The 19,540-nt window shown below is 40.9% G+C and overlaps 1 protein-coding gene across 5 annotated transcripts in view; it reads right to left on the minus strand.

Moving 5' to 3' along the window:
• CHCHD6 (coiled-coil-helix-coiled-coil-helix domain containing 6) overlaps positions 1-19,540 on the minus strand; it is a 110,401-nt gene that overhangs the window by 44,531 nt on the left and 46,330 nt on the right. For 4 of the 5 annotated variants that reach the window (XM_086845844.1, XM_086845843.1, XM_086845846.1 and 1 more), the window contains one exon: positions 7,537-7,607. In XM_086845844.1, the coding sequence (XP_086701970.1) occupies positions 7,537-7,607 (71 nt within the window). Of the gene's footprint in view, positions 1-4,735; positions 4,858-7,536; positions 7,608-19,540 lie in introns of all 5 variants that reach the window. The other variant, XR_015274960.1, reaches the window with a different exon arrangement.

The raw sequence follows: 19,540 nt of genomic DNA on the forward strand, positions 1-19,540 counted from the left end.
CTGGTGTTAAAGTTCAGGCGGGATCTGAAGCTAAACATTCACCTTGTTCAAAGTTCCCTTGCTTCTGCCCACATTCTCTAATCTTCAAAACCACAGTGCCCCCTTTTACCAAGCTGTGCAATTCCAAACACTGACTCAGCAAAGGTCCTCGTTAAGCAGCTACTCATTTCTCAGAGAACATCAATAATGGTGTTTCAAAACAAGCACATACAAAAAGTCTTAAAAGTCCATTTTTAGGGAAGGTTGGGGTTTTTTTGTTTTGTTTGTTTTTGTTTTTTAGTGAATATTGTAAACTCAAGAAGTCCCCAGAAAACAGAAAAAAACTTTATAGAAAACAATTCAGATAACATGGTTCTAAGTCTGGAGAACAGTACATGAAGTTCTCAGGTGAAGTGAGCCTGTGCCTCCTGACACTGCTCCAGTGTACTGCTGGCAGCCCTTGCAGACAGCACAACACTGACCAGCTCTCTCCAAGGAAAGAATATACATCCCTGAACAAGTGCTTCTGCCTTCCAAATACCAGGTTTTTGAGTCAAATTAGCTTGAATTGTAGTTGGTACGGTATGTATATGTCCCAGATATGCAAGCAAGAGACACTGCCAGGACTAATAAGAAAAACACAAGTATAGGAAGAATCAAATCTATCAGGGTTCTCTTACAATAAGCTGAGTATCCCTTAGCCTAGAAACCCATTTTATCAGAGTGACCTCATGAATGATCAAAATCACACAAATAAATAAATAACAAACTGAAGATCCTGAAGCTAAATTTGATGGCAGAGATGGCTTTTCTCTTCTGTTAGGGAGAAAAGGACTTCAATCTCTCATCAGCTCAGCATGAAACCCCTTCAACCAACTTCCTCCATGCAGATGAATCACCATGATGCAAGGTGTCCACAGCAGTCCTGCCACAGTCCTCATTTCCTCAGAACATAAAAATATAGAAGCTCTGACCTACACAACAAATTATTTGATTGAATTTCCCCTGCTGGCACTTGCCTTTGGTGTCTCCTACCATCCCTCCAAGACTTCAGGAGGAGACTGACTCAACAGTAAGGACACAGCGTGTATAATCCAGAATCAGGAATACAATTACTGTTCAAAATAGCAACATTGCCCTTGAAATCAGTTGCAACTGAATTAATGACCAGATTGTTAGAGTGTTACCTCAACTTTGCCTCAGGCTGCTAATTAGCAAACAAGTCATTAATTCGCTGGTAACAAGTGGTTTCTCAGGCATTATTGCTTCTGACATCTTTAATTCACCACTCTTTTTGGAAAGCTTCCCCAGACAACTTTAACCTCAGTCCTTTACAGATCAGCCCCACACTATTACCACCAGCACACTACACCACACACACACTGAAGACAGAGGCAGAAAACCACAGCAGGAATAGGCTAAGCTGGGTCATTAATTAATATTCATGACACCTTTCCTAACTCAAGCCAAGGGGAAGTGAAGGCCAAAGGCACAAAAAGTTCTGGATTTTGGTGTGGATCTGCCATTATTTGTAAAAACACAATAAGATACTATGAAACCTGGAGAAACCCCGCTTTCACTATGGTACACATTGGAATATGCAGTTCTCAATGTGAAGGCAGAGATCTGCTTTTATTTTCACTGTATTCTCTGCAATAAAGAGCTGTGAACTGAAATATTTCATGTCCTCTGATGCACAAAGTATGACTAAGGTTTGTTTTAACAGCTGCACAAATACCCATGCTTTTGAAAACAATCTGGATTTGGCCTGCCAACAAACCCTGATCTAAGAGCTTTATAAAGGCAACATTACTACAGAAAACAAGTGCTTTTTGTGTAAAAATCGATAGCAACAGAAACATCCCTAACAGCCTACATGGAGATTTTGGCACATCTTCCTTTGCTATTCAAGTCCTTGCTATTCAGATCTTATTTTATAAATGTCCAAGTTCTACCAACATAGCGGTGTAGAAATGCTCCTGCAATTTTGAAGAGACACCAGTTTTTCAGTGCAATCTCAGTTCAGTGGACTCATCTCTCATCACGCATGAGAGGAAACACAATACTGTGAGCATTAGATTGAATGGTACTCATTTTATTAACTGGGCAAAACAAAAATCTAATTTAGAAGCAGCATCTTAGAACTGAACTTCAGAAAGAAGATTCAACAGCTTGGATAAAGTACACAATTTAATAAATTTTCAAGATTTAAAATTTAGTTCAAAAAAAGAATAATCTGGCCCAATTGGAAAATTTATGCAAATCCACTGCACATATTCAATTTCTATTTCCACATACCATATTCCTAAAGCAGTAGGGGGATATATGTTGCTAGGAAGTCAATGCACTGGTACAAGTAGTTGATTAACAATAGGCCTTCCAGAATTCATAAGGAAAATGTTTACATGTTAAGGTAATGAGTGAAAAACTTTGTGAAGCAGAACCAAAAATGATCAGAAACTTTTTCTTTCAGTAAAATGCACACCTGTAAAATCACACAGTCAAAATTCTCCCATATTTTTACCCTCTTTTGAAATAACTTTGAGGAAACTCATGCATTATAATCTCTTAGAGAATATTTTAATTTCTTACTAAGAGCAACTTTATAAAAGTGAGAAACCAAAAAGCTTTGACTAATAACCCATCTCTTTATTTAAAGATTATGAAACAGACTCAGTGCAGACAGAAGAAAGAACAACTAGCACAAAGCAAGCACCAAGGGAAGAACAGTGATTAAGCCAAATAATTTTGGTGAAGCTATCATCATTGCAGGGCACAAAAGCACTATATTGAGGTAAGGCTATGGATGAGCTTCTAGCAATAATCAATCTCTTATTCCTGAAAACTCTTAAATCCCTGTTGGAGAGGCCCTTAATTTCAACACTAAATTAATCATTTATCTAATCTAATCTAATGATAGAAGAAATCTCAGAGCAAGTTTGTTTGAAAATTATGATGTTTTTACCCTTCTCTTTTGGCTTCACAACTGTCCATATAATAACTGTATCAGACCTTGTCTCCTGGGCACAGGTCTCTGTTGAAATACCCAAGGCCTCATGGTAGACTTCAAGATTAACAAACTCAAGTATCATCACATAACTATTTTATAAACTTTCCATATCTACATAAAGAAACGAAAAGGTAGTTTCTCTAGGTTTCAGTTGATCTTGCCATTCTTACTGAGGGGCCATCACCCTCAAAGTCTTGTGCAATTCCATAAAACCTTCATTTCCAAGAGTACTGAAAGCAAGCCCTGTTGTCAGCAGACAATTCATCTATGAACTTTCTTCCCCTACCCTCAGTGAGTCATTGTGGTTCCCTATTCCACGTTCAGCCAGGAGATTACTTACTGCTTGCTGGTTTTTCTAACATAATCACCTTAAATACTCATGTTCATTAAGTTTAAAGTTCTTAGGACCATTAAATGAAACTCTTACATTTTAAGTCCTATATGGGGTAAATCTCTTTGGCAGTTTCTCCATTGGAAAGCTGCCTTGGATTCACAGCTGACATTCTTTATGCATGCCTTGATAACAGCATAAAGCATATACAGTCCTCTCAGCACAACATGCAAAGCAACAGTCATCAGTAAGCAGCTTCAGAAACAGTTCTGAAAACTATAGGAAGATCTCAGAGGGAAACTCAGCTTCAGAACAATTTTATCTTTTAACAGCTTCCTAATCCCCTCACCCGACTCCTGAAGCTTTACCTTTTAGAGTGACACCCCCACCCAGGCCAATTCTTGCATAAGTAACGACTACAAAAAAAATAAATTTTTAAAAAAGTGATAAGACAACTTTCACAAAAGAAAATAAATCACAAAAAAAAAAAAAAACCAAAAAAAACCAAATCAACATTTCGAGGATAAATCTAGAGTGCTGCACTAAGCCATAACCTCTTTACTGATGGTTTTTTCCTTCCCCTTAACAGATTCAGGGACTGTAATAACATTTAATCCTCAGAAGCTAATCTAAATGTAACACTCAAAAGAAGACAAAGACAACGCAACAGAAAGAAAATTTGGCCACTGCCTTTTGGGAGTGCTGCTTTATCCCTGGAGCGAGTGCATTAATAGAGCTTGGAATGAAATGCCATTTTATTCTCTGTAGCAGGGAGGGGATTAGCAAGTTGTCTTCTCTAAACCCAGTCTGAGTCATGGCTCTATGAGCACTGAGAAAAGGATGTGGAACGAAGGGAAGGGCGGGGAGCACTGGCTTTTTATTTACACGCCGCTTCCTTTGTGGGTGGTTACTGATGTGCGCAGTTTGCTAAACAGGGAAAGAAGACGGGGGAAGTTCTAGGTCCCCTGACTTTAATTCTCTTGGTTAACAAAAGAGAAAAATAATAATGCACCAATTATAACAACATAGTTGAGACAATATGTCCATGGCAACTGTCCAATTCACCACAGCATACAAGCAACAAGGGCAAGTTGCTTAAGGTGCTGAAAGCTGTGCTCAGTGGTATCTTGTTGCTAGGATCTTTTTCCTGGGAGGAAATAAAACAGATTGGACAGAGCCCAGAACAAAAGAGAAGGAGACACTCTGATAGGAGGTAGCTGGAGACGAGAGCAGGCTGGCTTCAGGTGAAGAGACGAGGAACAAAGTCCATTGCACAAGTCAGGCCATGCAGGCATCAAGCCTTGAAGTGCAAACCAAGAGCTAATGACTGTGTCAGTGAGTTAATATGAGGCTCAACAGTAAGTACTTCACTTCTGTTTTTATACAAAGGGAGATAGGAAGGTTTACTTGCCTACCTCGCAGGCATGCTGTGAAGGATCACTGGTGGAAAGGTGTACAATATTCCTAAATCCTGCAATGCTTGACAACCACTAAGGAGTTGAAACAGTCCGTAGAACACTTGACCACTTGTGCAGAGCTGTAAGTGTTGATAAAAGAATTTAAAAAGTCATTAAATGCCAAGAAAACACTGGGGTTTTGTTTCAGAAATTTCTTCTCTTTGCTTCCATATGGACTCTGAAACAGGGTACTCACTGCGGAAAGAGCCCCAGCCCTATTTCCCTTTTCCTCCATCAGCTCTGCTGATACACAGTGGCAGAGGAGAACAAACACAGGGTAGATTGGTCTCACAAGGCTCAAGTGCCAGGAGCATGTCTTCACAGTGTAACAGGGGTAACAGAAGCTTGGGAAGAGACACTGTGGTGAAGGATACAGACTCTTTGCAGGTGAAGAAAACTCCACTCCTGGTTTCTTTTCCTTAAGGAGGCATCATAGCCCAGCATTGGAAACAGGCAGGCCTGTACTTCATTCATACTTTGGCTAATATTCTGTTTCACATAATTTTGCAGGAGTGTCAGTTTATTCCTGTGAACCAAAGAGGCAGATCTGCATAAATCAGTCTAACCTATCTTAGAACCTACTGTGCCTGTTATGTCTAAGACAAAAGTGAAAAACAGGATGCGCAAACTATTCTTTCCATTGAAGCCAAAGGATCTTGTAGGTTATTACCATAAACAGGCTGGAGAAAGACTTGAATGTAAGATACCTGACAAGAGAACCTCACAACACACAGACTTGAAGTCCTACCAATTGAGCATGGATGCAGTGTAGGAAGGAACCTTCCCCTGACCCCCTTCCAGCCATATCACAACCCAGGTGTGAGGCACAACACTAAGAGTGTTTGTACAGTGTGTTGTACACAAAGCAACAATCTGAAGAGTCACTGCATGCTGATGGAAGTGACACACTGCAGGCTGATGGGGGAAAGCAATGATTCTTCCTGCATGTACAATTATCAAAAGGCATTATCAGTCCCAGATCATGAACTCCAACGCTCAGCTCAGTGCAATCCTGGCTGCTGCTGGCAATTTCTGCTGTAAAGAACTAGAACGCATGATATTCAACATCACCCTCAGTTTCACTCTTGCCACTCATGTTGTCCCTTTTCAAGACGCCCCCAGGCACATTATTTTTTCACAAAAAATTCACATTAGGACAGGTGGCTCTTTTTGCTGCAAAGAAGACAGCTCAAGGATTCTGTTCCTTTATAATGGCTCAAGTTCCTATTGCCATCAAATAGCAGAGCACTGTACAATGAGACCAGAAGCCAGGGACTGTTAGATGATAAGGGCTCAAAGAAAAGGGAAAGAAACCCTTAAGAGACTACAGGTGCACTTTCTGAATCTTGAAAGAAAGAATTCATTAGCATTTGTGTTGGTCTCTGCCACTAAACTTTGCAAAACATGGTTGCATTCCTGAGTTTCCCACATTTACCAGTCTTCGTTTCCACAAGAAACAGAACAGACCAAAGGAAATGGAAACATCAGAAACCAACCTTCAGACTACCTCTAAAAAATAAGGTAGTTACAGTCTGTAATAGTAAGTGAAGAACATAATACCAGGTGCCAGTCGCTTCCTTTACCAAGTCACAAGGATGAATCACCACTACACAAGTTCACAACAATTGATGACACATTTGCAGAAGCAAATCCAAGAAATGATCCAATTGATCAAAGACTATAAGAACATTATAACCTATGAATTTTTTAAATTTTATTTTAAAAGAGATTTTATAATTCTGCTGTGGAAAACGGGATGGAAATGCAAGCAATGTGTTAGCTGCCTTGTTTTGGCTTCTTTAGCAACTTATTGCTTGACTGTCCAAACAAAAATGTGAAATTACAACAGGTTATGTGACGCTTTGGCAGTCAAACATAATTTTAAATAAAGACAGCACAATATACTGCACACCCCACTAATATATTCATCACTACTATATTATCTATTTATGCAATTAAGTATTGTAGAGTCTGGATTGGACCCAACCGGACTACATATGCTGCTACTTCAGTTTATTGCATGTTGGCCAACTGTTTACCCAACTGAGATCTGAGTGCTGCTCTTGACAACGTAATTGCTTTAGCCTCATTAATATTAAAGAATTATAGAAAATATTTTTTCTGGGGCAGCTGTTAGTGCATGTGGAACAATTAGTTATATAACACTACTGGCAAATACAAATATAATTTAAACACTATATATACTCATGGTAAAAAGGCAGCATTAAAGGGTCCACTTATTGTGCTAAGGCCAACAAAGAAGACCAGAAAAATCATTGCACCCATTCTACGAAAGCATTCATGAAAATTACAGCTCTAATTTGAAACTAACAGGGATGAGATTTAGACTGTTTACCTTTTTTTTTTTTCCCCTGGGCAATTAAAACTTTTGAAGTGGTGCCATTCTTCCTACCCCTCTGCAGCAGCCAAATCCTACAGTGTGTAGGTTAAATACAGTGGGTCAAAGTTGGAACAGATTAAACATGTTCCATTGCTACTTTGAAAACCCTAGTACCTATTTAATATTAATTTTTAAAGTCCCTCTCTTTTCACTTGCCCTTTCTTGCAAGATCTATCAACTTAATACTAAACTCCGTTAAGCTTGGCACAGAGAGGATGCCAGCTTACACCTCCTCAGCCCCCTCAGTACCTGACAGGAGGTAACTTCACACTCTGTTTACAAGAACATCCAGAAACTACACACAAAATGTTATGAAATGCAACTGGAAGTGTTGAAAAGGAAAAAAATGGCTCCTCACTTTATCTGCTCCTCTGCCTTGGCGGCTGCCTCCTGATACTGCTCGGATGTCAGCTTGTAGATCTCTGCATTCTGAAACAAAGAATAGAATGCTCAGCTCTAAAAATTAAAGGCATCTCAGATCTTATCTTGTCACAAAGTCATCTTCTATAATTAATAACAATTTCCAACAACAAACAGAATATTCAGTTCAAAGAACCCCAGAAATACTTAAGAGTCAATTTTATTCTCAGCAAAATGTATCAAGGCTATAACACATCCTTCATTCCAAGGTTCACCTTTGTGAAAGGAAAGAGGGGGAAAAGGTCGCTACCAACCAACCACGAGCTTTGGCTATTCCATGTAACCACAAAAACAAGGTGTTTCCAGCACAGAGTTATTTTGAGTTTGGTCATGTTTTGTTCTCTTCTTTCATTAATTGCTGTGAAGGATCTTTTAAGTTACTGACATGCAAGTATCAAAATTGGCTGCTAGCACTGGAAAATCCATTTTACATTTCAGTGCTTCTACTTATGTTACTTATTCTTTAAAAGAAAATTATGCAGGCTGCTTCCCTTTTAACAACACAGGGAGGCGTATCAGGTCTCAGCCAAGGCACTGCCAAACAGAGTCTTGAGTGTCTTGCTGCAGGGCTTAAGAGGTTTGCATTAAATTCTCCTGAACTTGCACAGAAAGAGTTTCAGCTCACAACTGCTCAGTCGCTAAGTGTAGAGGATGAATTCCTCCCTCCTTTGGGCTGCACTGAGGAGCCTCCCAGGCACAATCAGCAGGAGAGAATGGCTGCACTCCCCCAGCAGCTGCACTACAAGGTCTTGTGTCACTAAACCACTGATAAAGCTGCTTTAGGCAAAGCTGCTGGACTCCATTGGCAACTGCCTCGCTCAGAGCTCATCTGAAGGCTCCCACTCTGAAAAGGCACAAGGAGAAAATATGCAATAATCAATCAAAAAATAGTGACAAAATGGTATTGAAAGAGAAGACAGCTATTCATTTAGGGCCAGTTCAAGCTGCTATCTCGTCTCTCCCCAAATTTGGTCATTTTATATAGAATATTATTCTTGCCCTTCTTCATTTATTTTCCCATAAATGCAGCTGTGGTCCTGCGCAGGATGAGCCAACATACTGTTCAGTGGTTGGAAAAAGGAAAGGACAGATATAACTCAAGTTCTATTAGTGGTTCTGCCATTTGTGCAATCTTGGGCAAGTCACCATTTTCCACCTGCAAGTGAGGGATAACAGCTGCCTGTATCTCTGAAGTTGTGTGAAGCTCAGCTAATTGGAAGGTTTATAAAGGCTTTCAGAGCCTAGGCTTCAAGGTGCTATATTTAAGCGTTTTATCTCTGGTGCCTGAATTTATGTTACATAGCAAAAGAAACACAGAACAGATTTTGCTTTTTCAAACTTTGACCTAAGAGACAGATTAAAACTGAGAAATCATGGAGGACTAACCAATTCAAAATGCATTTTACCGGCAAATTATCATTAATGTTTTTGTTTACTTACTTGTTACAAAGTGGTCAAACTTCAATGCTATTAAATCCATTTTTCTCCTTCCTATATTGAAAAGTTCAGTTTTTAATGGTGCCTTTTTCTCTGGCCTGTAAACAGACCTCATGACTTACAGCTCCCTGCTGTTACTTATTCACACATGAAACCACAAGACCTGTGCTTCATTAATTAAATTTGCCATTAAAAATTAAATAACGTGAATAAGTAGATGTAAGCGTTATCTCCATTGGGCTTCAAAGGTCTCACCATTTCTCCAATTACTACCCAAGCAATTTTCATATTTCATATTGTCTGATTTCTCAAAGGGACTGGATCTGAGAGATTAGAACGAGAGAAACTGGGAAAAAGAGAAAGCAAGGTACCAAATTTCAGCATTTTTCAGGCAATAGGAAGTAGTCCCGTCAGATCCCATTAGCCTGCAGCACTCTGCAGTGAAACAGCAGCGGGAGAGGAAAACAGGAACAAATATGTTGTACGTGAGACCCAGCACGAGGTCGCGTTTAACCCACCCAAAGAAAGGAACAGCAGCCAATGGAATCATTTGCTGGATGTACTGTCGATTAAAATGGTTGTGGCACAACCTCACCCAGTTTATTAGAGAGACTTCAACTGCCCAGTACTTCGGTCAGGTTCATCTTCAACAACATCAACGATGGACACGGACAAAAATAGCTGGGAAAGGAACCTGGGCTTTAGTTCTGAATTCTGAAGCTGCTAAAAGCAGGCAAATGAGAGCCTGAACAGAGAGGCAAGAATCTCAGTGAGGGAAAGGAGGAAAGACTTGGTTTCAAAGCAACCACCAGGCTTCATGCAAAGATTGAGGAGGGGCACAGAACACCTTCAACCTGCAGATAAAGCTGCTGAGTTTTAAAAACAAGAAGGAAACATCTTTCTGTGTGAAACAACTGGGCCTCTTGCTGTTGGTTTAGACCTCTCCCCCTCAAAAACTCTAAAACCCAATAAAACAATATTTCTAATGCTATGAATCAGTACCTTTAAATGCTTCCCCAAGTAACAAAAACAGAGGGACTACCATTTAAATCTGAGTTTGTTCAACAAGCAGATTTTTAAAATACATTTTTCTTGGCCTTTTAGGTCCTTTCCAACCTTGGGAAAGTCACATTCCTGTTGTCTCAAACATTAAATGAGCAACAAATGGCCTAAATGGGCAAGAGAAGGGCCTTTCAGCATGGGCACAGGCACAGCCAGTTCTGTGATCCGGGGCTTCTACTAACAGAGAATAATTCCACAAGTGTTCTCATGTGTATTATTTCAGACAGAAGATCTGCTTCATTTTCAGCAGTTTACCCACCATGCTATAGCAGGAGAGAATGTTCTAGTGGCCTAGAACTTTTGAGGGCTTTATAATATAGTTGCAAACGAGGAGCTATGCCAGGAACCACCAGAGCACTTCCCCCAAACTTCAGCAGGGTCACCTCCACACAAGGGCTATTCAGCAGGATCAAGGTGTGGTATTTGCACTTGAAACAAAGTCTGAGCTGCCTGTAGTCTTAGTGAAGTCCTTTATCTTCATAAATGATATTCAGTGGTACAGTAAAAGAGAGAACATTCCACATGAAATTACAAGACATGAACGCTGCTTTTAATTTACTTTCACAATATTTGATGCTTGAGATAAAATGGCAGCTCACAAAGAAAAAGTTGAACATGAGACCTCAACTATTATTAAATAAAGCTCCTGGCAGTCTTAGTTGCAGAAATAAGTTTAAAAACATGACCAAAGAACACCAAAAGGGCTCAAATAACAAAAGACACAGAAAGAATGAATGAACCACCTAAAATGTTTCACTTCTCTCAATAAAGCTGAGCCTTAGGGGAGCCAACTTCAGAACATTAGAGCTTTGTCATGTGGGGAGAGAGCTCTCCAGAGAGGACAAACAAACTAAGCAAAGAAATGTTAGTTTGAAAGATTTTTCACTGCTATTAAATGATGGTTCGTAGCAAATAATAAAAACACCAAAAAGTTGTAAAAATACATAACCAGAGCCTAAAGTGCAACAGAACCACTTTCCTTTACCCTGCTGTTTTTCTACAACAGATTTGCTGCTATACCCTTGCTTTCCACTCTTCCAAAGCACTCTTGTGCTAAAAATTCCCTTCCAAAGGGAATCAATTTTAAAACTTAGAGCTAAATTTGGAGCAATTTTAATTCAGCATTCCTCCTTGGCTGCAAACATGCAGAGAAACTCCAGCACTCACTACTACACCTCTCTACACTGCCCAGGCCCTTTCCAGAACATACAGCAAAGAAAGTAAGAAAACATTATAGCAGAAGACTGAGTTCTCAGGGTTATTTCAGGAGGGAAAGTAATTGAAACATAAAGAGAAAACCCTGCCAACTCATTCTCACACTGACATTAAACCACATTCCTTACAACTTCAGTGAAACATGTGCTACTTGCAGTAACATGTAAAACAGAAAACTGAGCAAAACAAGCATGAGAAAATTGAAATTAATCAGATTTTAGGTGAAATTATTTGTGAACATCAAGCAGCAGTATTAAAAGCTTGACACTGGGACAAAGATTTCTACATCAGGTTCAGTCCGGGTCAATGGATTGGAAGGTGTCTTGATTTAAAACCAACAAACCCAGCCACCATCACCACAGGTATCTTGAGATATTCTGACACCTCAGAGTATAGAAGCTTGTGAGTGGTCACAGTGTTTAGAGATACAAAGAGGATTAACAGCTGTTGAAATGCTGCCAGCCTAGATGAATGCCAGTGATAGCTCTGATGAAACAGAGCAGGGCAGTGGAGGCCTTGACAAACGCTGCGGAGACAGCCGGGAGATTAGATGGTACAATCTGCCTCGTACCTGACAGACGTGTTGCTTCCATCCCATCTGACATCCACGCTCACCAGCTTGCAGCAAAATGCCTTTGCAAGCCCCTCTCAAACCCAAAAGAGCACAAGAGGCAGTGCTGTGAGCGGGGCAATACGTGGTGTGCCCCACAAGGGCACCGCAAGTTTCTGAGAGAAACAGGTAAGGAAAGCAAAGATTACTTCTTACATATCAAGTGTCAGCTGGAAGACATTCCAATCCCTGCTTCCAGCTGCTTCTGAAGCCAGAAATAAGATCTCACACCATCCTGAGAAGCAGCACAACTGTGGCCTGCCTGCACGCTCTTGGGGACAGGCAACACACACATGCCCTGGATGCAGCTGCTGCCACGAGCAACTCCGGGAAGCTCCAGAGGAACCTCGGTCAGTGCCCAGCTTCAGGAGCCACCTCTGCTCCCAGCAGTGCCTCAGGGAAGCAGAGGTACACCCAGGCTCCCCACACCTCGGTGGGTCGCTGGTTCACACGCGCTGCAGACCAGGCTGTTCATTCTCACCACTCACAAGTCTCATGCAAACAGCTCCTAACAGATTTGAAAAATTACCCCATGTACCTGCATCCCTCCCACAGGTACAGAGGCAGATGAGCCAAACCAATCTGTTCACTGGATGACCCTATGGATGTGTTAAAATCAACCCACACAATCAATCACTGCTATCAGCTTTGCTCCAAAACAGGGAGTTTGGGAATTTCAGAATATGCTGCAAAAAACAATCTCTTCACCTCCTGAGCTCACTCCTCTGGCGTTTCTGCTCAGCCCATTTGCTGGTATCAGCAAGCAGTTAGCTCAAAGAGATCATTCACATTTCCTCCTTCCCATCAAGTGCACATAAAAATAAAAGCCAATTAACGAGGAAGAGAAACATGCCTATAGAGCATATTACTAGAGCACAGAAGTTAAGGGTTAAACTGCTTTTTTGAAAATTCATATGCTTTTTTTCTTAAAAGGTAACAGAGAAAAGATGCAAGGAACTACAAACAGCTTGCTGATACGGGGAAAAAAAGATTTTTTTCAGCCAAAGCCAACTTCTAAACACAGCTCTGTTGTTTGCTGTTCATGTGTGGGTTCATCCACTCCTCCCGCTGAGACCAATAATGAAATGAGAGCATTGAATTTGTGTCATTCTATTCTTTCCTTCGGCAATAAGCTGTGAGATCATAAATTTTGGATTAAGATTCAGAGAAAGCATAAAGAGAGTAGTGTCCACAGTAAGAACACAGGCAAGTTAAACTAGTTAGGAGCAGAAGTACATTCCTCTTTGAACAGATTTTCTCATGTCTGGAATATTATCCTGAGTTGAAAGCAAAGTATTAATTCTGTAGCATATCTAGAAAGCTTCTCAAAGATAAAATCCCACGGAACACCTATCTCCACAAAGCTTGAGGGAGGCAGAGCTGGGGAGAAGGAACATGGCTGGGTTTATCCTGCAGATAACAAACTAGGCACAAAAAGGTTAAGCTACAGTCCCTAAAGCACACGGTGACTCAAATAAAAATTCGGATCCCAGGACTTCCCAGAACCAGGGTCCCACACCGAGATACTCCATCCGAGTGAAAATGGGTTTACAGACCCAGGCTGCGATCCCACACCACAGTCACACTGTCTGTGAAGGTACCCTGGGAAGAGTCTAATTAAAAACAGGTATCCCACAGTAAAATGGTATTAGGGACTTCCAAAAGCTTCAAGTGCCTCTCTGGAAACATGCAGAAAAGTCTCAAGTTATCTTCAAGCCAGAAAGGCAACCAACAAAAAAGAAATTATTTCTACAGAAGCAATTAAAAGGGGAAGAAGGAGAAAAGACAAAGAAACACTGCGTTTATATGAGGTTGCTTTAAAGCACACCCTTCTGAAAGACTACAAACAAAGCATTGCCAATTCTTTAAACAAACTCTGGAAAGCAGAAGCAGCTTCAAAGAGAAAGGCCATAAAATTCCAGCAGGTAACTCAGGCTTTCTGACAAGGACAGCAACACCATCGTGAAAGGCCCAGATTAATGCCAGTACTGCTGTAGGGGAGTCTCACCCTGCTCTCCTCCCAGCTGGAAGTTTAGCTAAGATGAGGAATTCACAGTAAATGCCCAAATCAATTACACCTGACAAGTGCAGGTAAACAGACTTCCCAGGCATCGATTAAACATCAAGAGTTCTCAGCATCTGCTTCAGAGGAGTCCTGCACGTGGCTGATGTGCGCAGATAACGTGGTGCCCATGGCATGAAGGGCACAGCACCACCTGCCAAATCCCAGCACCTGTGCTAGGCAGCTGCACAACTCATCCTGCAGGGGTACTTGGTCCTACCAGCAGACCCACCACACTATCAGCATGAACTCCAAGATCACAGGATGCTGCTTCAAACAACTGGGCATTGTCCATGAGAGAGCGACAGGAAGAGAGAATCGATGCTAAGGGAAACGAAGAAGAAAGAAGGAAACTGCCAAAATATCAAGAGTGCTAAGAAATGCAGGTGGAACTTTCACTCAAAAGCTGACCAGCACTTTCAAGGGGGAATAAAGAGGGAAAAAAAACCCCATCAAACAAAATTGGCAGCCATCAAATACTTGTCACACAATAAAAAAGATATGAAGCACATTCCCCTGTCAGGCCTGTCACAGGAGCTTATTTTGGGAAGAAAGGAAGGAACATTTTAACTAAGGTTTAATGCTGTCATGCCAAAGCTGGTATTTGACAGAGCTTCCAACAAAACTCCCACCACCTCGGACAGTCATGCTGCAGATAAAACTTCCATCTTTCTCTGCTGAGAATATCCCTAAGTCCCATTTATAAACTGCAGCAGCTGGCCCAGTTAACAGTTCCTGTCCCAGTTTAAAAAAAAAAGCTAAGTTAAATTCATGACACCATCCTTTTACACAACAGGTAGCTAAGGAATGCAATACACTGGCTTCCCAGAGGAAGGCAGAACAGTGGAGCCCAAGGCAACAGGATGCCAAATAGAGCTGGAGAATACTGCAAATAATGCATCACATCCATACACCTGCATGGGTAAAGGAACTGCAGGAAAGACAGTCACTATAAGAAACAAACAAAAAAACACTGAAAAACAGAAGTAAGCCAAAGACTGGAAGTTCCACCCCCTCCCAGGGTTTTTCCTCTACCCCCAACTACAAATTATTCTCCATGTGCAGTTTCCAGTAAATCAAGCTTTGCTAAATAACCCCGACATGTGCGGGGCTGAGAACCAGCCAACAAGCAATGATGAGATGTCCCTGGAATGATTAAGGAAAAGGCAGACATCTCTCAGGTTACAAGGAAGCCTGTTGTACTCTCCCCTTGGTGCATATGCAATGCTGCAAGCGCTGTTCTGAAACCTCTGATATTCAAAGGCTCATTTGGTTGACAAGAAGCCTGTGGATTCGTGGACAGATTGTCACACAAACTGTCAGGTTTTTAGAGAGACTATCAGACCTCTCTTTGCCTACGTTATGGAGCACATCAAAGACACAGAAGATGAACCAGACACAGACTGCACAGATCTGACAGAATGGTGGGTGTACATATTCAGAATACTGTACTGCTGGGGGGGGAGAGGCTTAATGTGAATAATCAGGGGCTGAAAGTTCCAGAAATGTGACAGTTTTTGGCAGCAATTCCCATCTTTGCATTTATTTATCGAAGGGAGAAAAACTGCCATACTAGAGGCAAACTTGAGAGAGGAAGAAAAATTGTATCAGCAGCAATTTATTTTGCCACTGTACTTTTTCTTTATTACTATTACTCCCAGAGCATTTTCTGAAGATATTTGTATTTTCAGTCAAGGTTCTCTTACTGTGCTTGAAGGCTCTCTTCCCATTTTATCCAGTAGGAGAGGCTGGTTTAACGATTACAGCCAAAATAGACCGCTAGGACTTCACAGGTCACTGTACACAGTTAATGACACAGACAAATCCACACTTTCAGAAGTGCCTGCTGGCTCGTGGATCTGTCTGGAGATGCTCAGGAGCTCATTATTCAAAACTTCAAGCTCAACTTACAGGTAATCAGCACATCTGAAGAAATACACTATACCTGGACAACCAAAAAGTGAAGAGACAAAAGCTATTACAGAAAATACTAACCTTAAGCATTAAGGTTTCACTTTTAAAGCGGGGACAATCACTTATCTTCCAGTGAGCTAGAAGAAACCTCAGTTAATGAATACCTGTAAAAAGTTCCCAGCTCCACAGTTCCAAAACAGTATTACAAAGGATAATTTTATGTCATTCTCCCTTATTAGTGGCAGTTGGACAAACATTTTAAAGCAACAATGTATTTCACAGGGGGCAAAAAATGTTATTAAGCTATTTCTACAAATAAATATTGATTAGTATTTAGAAAGGAAACTAAAATATAAAATGAAACATTCATAATAAGAAAAAGAAAATAGATTAACACAGATTTCTTTGGCCTGCCTTTACAATACCACTGTCACATAACCTCTAGTTCGCCCTGCAAGGCATCAGTTATTCCAGAGAAAGGAACACTAGTATCTTTTTATATGCATTTTGCTATTCAAAAGATTGAAATTCACCACACAGCAAACAGAAAATAAATACAATGTTTATCCTAAGATAAAAATAAACCACAAGGAGGACAAAGGAGAAAGGATGGCAGAAGGGATAAGAAAGAAATCAGAAAATATTTGTAAGCAATTATTTGACAGTCTCATTCTCTCTGCTTTTAGCAATCTTCTCTTTCACCTGTTTTTTAATGCAGCTGTTTTGCCTCCTCTAAAGAGGCATTGAAGAGACACCTCTGCAGCTGGCAAAGAGAAGCCCAGAAGGACCACGGACCTCCCATCAATAAAGAGAGGCATTTTCACAGCAGAGCTATTAAGCTGTAAATATTAACATGAAAATCAAACACCCAGAGAGAGCAGGAGCAGCCACACAACTCCTGCATTCCTGTACTCCGGCAGAGACCGCTCCGAACACAGCCCTGGGGCAGGATGTCACCCATGGCCCCGTGCAGCTTCTGGGCACCACCAGCTCAGTTGTGGTACTTTCACTAGAGAATCCAGGCAGAGGAAAGGCAACAAGGCAGGTCTCACTTTTAGCCCATTCAACAATAATAGGAATAATTACGTAGTAACATTAAACCTGAAAAATCTCACAACGCCTCGCTGCCAAGGCTGCTCAGGGACACAAATGGAAGAATGTCACATGCACAGTGTACCACACACCCATAGATGCAAGCTAAGTCTACTCAGCATTTATCTCCAAACAGTCTCTGACAGTAAGGATTATAGAATAAAAGCAACAACAGACCTTGAACTTGGCATTAAATGAAAAGGAAATATAGGTAGGCTTAAAGTTCCAGTAGAAACATTTTGGTATAAGTATCCTAATTATCAGGGGCTTGTTGCTGTAGCTATAAACTCTGTAAGAAAATAGGCTTTGGAAACAGTGTTTTTATAAATGCATATTATTTTCAGGCTCATGAAAAAAAAAAGTATCAGTATTTCACCTATATCTGGACAAGACCAAGCAAAAAATTCGAGCTCTTCAACTGGACACAGTTTGAGCTCAGACAACAGGAACACAAAGCAGGGACAGAACTATGCTTTTGCTGGGGAGCAACAGGAGGGAATAAAAGCAAACACCACAGACCTGGAGGTAAATCCTCTCTCCACAGAACAAATGAACACACAAACTTAAAACCCAGCACTGTTCTGCTTTCAGCCAGTAAGAACAAATGCTGTGTTCCTCTCTGGGACGCCCTGTGCCTGTCACAAAAATTGATAGTTAGGACACCATTATGGGGGATTCTTTTTTTTGTTTTTTGTTCTGCCTGCAACAAACCCTTGTCTCTAACTGAAGGAAGAGTTATCTCAGCGCCTCAGGAATGAGTGATTAGCCATCAGGCAGCAATGGCGTTTTGCTGCTGCAAACAGAAGCTGCATCTCAACAAATGACCTAAAGGTGAAAGGTCTCATACATTACATTTAATTCCCTAAAGAGCCAAAGGAAATTCTGTGGTATACATACCTATTATGAAAAATTAGGTTAAAAAATGCATATACATGCTCAGACAGGCACACATTTTTACACGCCCATATGAGTCGTCTTCTCTGATCAAGAACCACAGTCCAGCCAGTTCAAAGCTTGCTGCATGTCAGGGCAAATTAGATGATTTCTGTCTACTGTCCAGTACACCATGAGACATCTCTAGGGGAAAAAAAAAATCCACAACCCAGGCACTCCTCAATTGACCCAGGCATGCAAGCTCAAAGCAACCTTGCAGTTTTAAATTATGAAAGAAAAAATTTGACTTCTGTTCAGAAGAATGGGGAGGGAGAAGAAAGGAGAAGGAATTAAACTGGTTTTCTTATTAAAAGACCTGAAATGCAGTATTTGGGAAGGAAAAGAAAAGCTAGCTCTTCTCATAAAATAACCTCATTATTACAAGCCTTCTCAAGCCAGAGGCTTAGAGCTTTATCTCAGCTTCCACATTTTCTTCTCCCATCTCTTGCTTCTCTGTGGCCTCTTGGAGATGGGCACAGATTCAGCAGCCTCTCAGTGTGTCCCAGCTCTGTGGCCATTCCTCTCTGTTGCTGTCTCCTGTGCAGGGCACCATCTTTTACCTGCTGGCCACTCCACTGCTGAACACCTGCCAGGGCAACCTCTTCTCCACATTCGTCAGGGTTCAACTCCCAGATGGTTCTACTGCATCTGAGATGTGTATTTACTATTTTTAACTAAACCAAAACAAAATTAGCCATGATTTCATATTTATTTACAATGGGGCTAAAATGCAAATGGGTGAGCCAGGAAATCTTCATTTGAGACAAGGTGTTTAATGGGAAACTACAGCTGGGATCATCCTTGGGGCAGCAGGATGTATGGGCAAACCACCAATTAACCCCAAAACCAACCAAACAAAAATCCACCCCTCATCATCATGGAATCAGGAGATTCTGCGACAGGCAAAGCAAGTTTGCAGTGGCTGAAGACCTCACTGTGAGCCTGATGGTGCACATCTATTTAAAAACATTGAACATGTTATTTACAAGCTTCTTCTGAGTCACCCTGGTCTCTGGGGAACGTGCATTATATGTTCAAGAAATTGGAGTAGCTCTTTTATTTATGTTTCTTTAAAATGACTGGCAGATGGGGAAAAAACCTTCAGAGAAGTGGCCCCAGGCTGTCATGAAACATGTATTTAACACACCCACAGTAAACTACTAAACACTTCAGAAGGTACAGCCGCTGTAAATATGGAGTAGTTCTTTTTTAAAGTCTGATCTTTGGACTACTTAATTCAGCACAAATTTGAGATGTTCTGGGGAGTCAATTTATAGAGTAATTATTAGCCAAATTTTCCATTAACATGATGACAGCATATTCTGTATGGGCAGAGCCATAATTTTAAGGACCTTTTCAAAATGAATCCCGGTGTTGGCTTTATTTTTAAGTCACAACAGTAATGCCCTTTTCCTGCCACATGTAGAAGGACCACTGTGAGCTGAAATAGAAATCTCAGATTCCCCAAAGTCAGGCTCTTAGGCAAGAAAATTCCTCACACAGGGAAGTTTTGTCTACCTGAAACAATTTCCCAGACTAAGTCTAAATCTGGAATATCCCAAGAGAAGCACAAGCTTCAATCATTGAAATCCCAGCAGACACACGGAATCCAGCCTA

This window comes from Cyanistes caeruleus, chromosome 11 (assembly GCF_971803275.1).
Source record: "Cyanistes caeruleus chromosome 11, bCyaCae1.hap1.1, whole genome shotgun sequence".
Classification (NCBI taxonomy): domain Eukaryota; kingdom Metazoa; phylum Chordata; class Aves; order Passeriformes; family Paridae; genus Cyanistes; species Cyanistes caeruleus.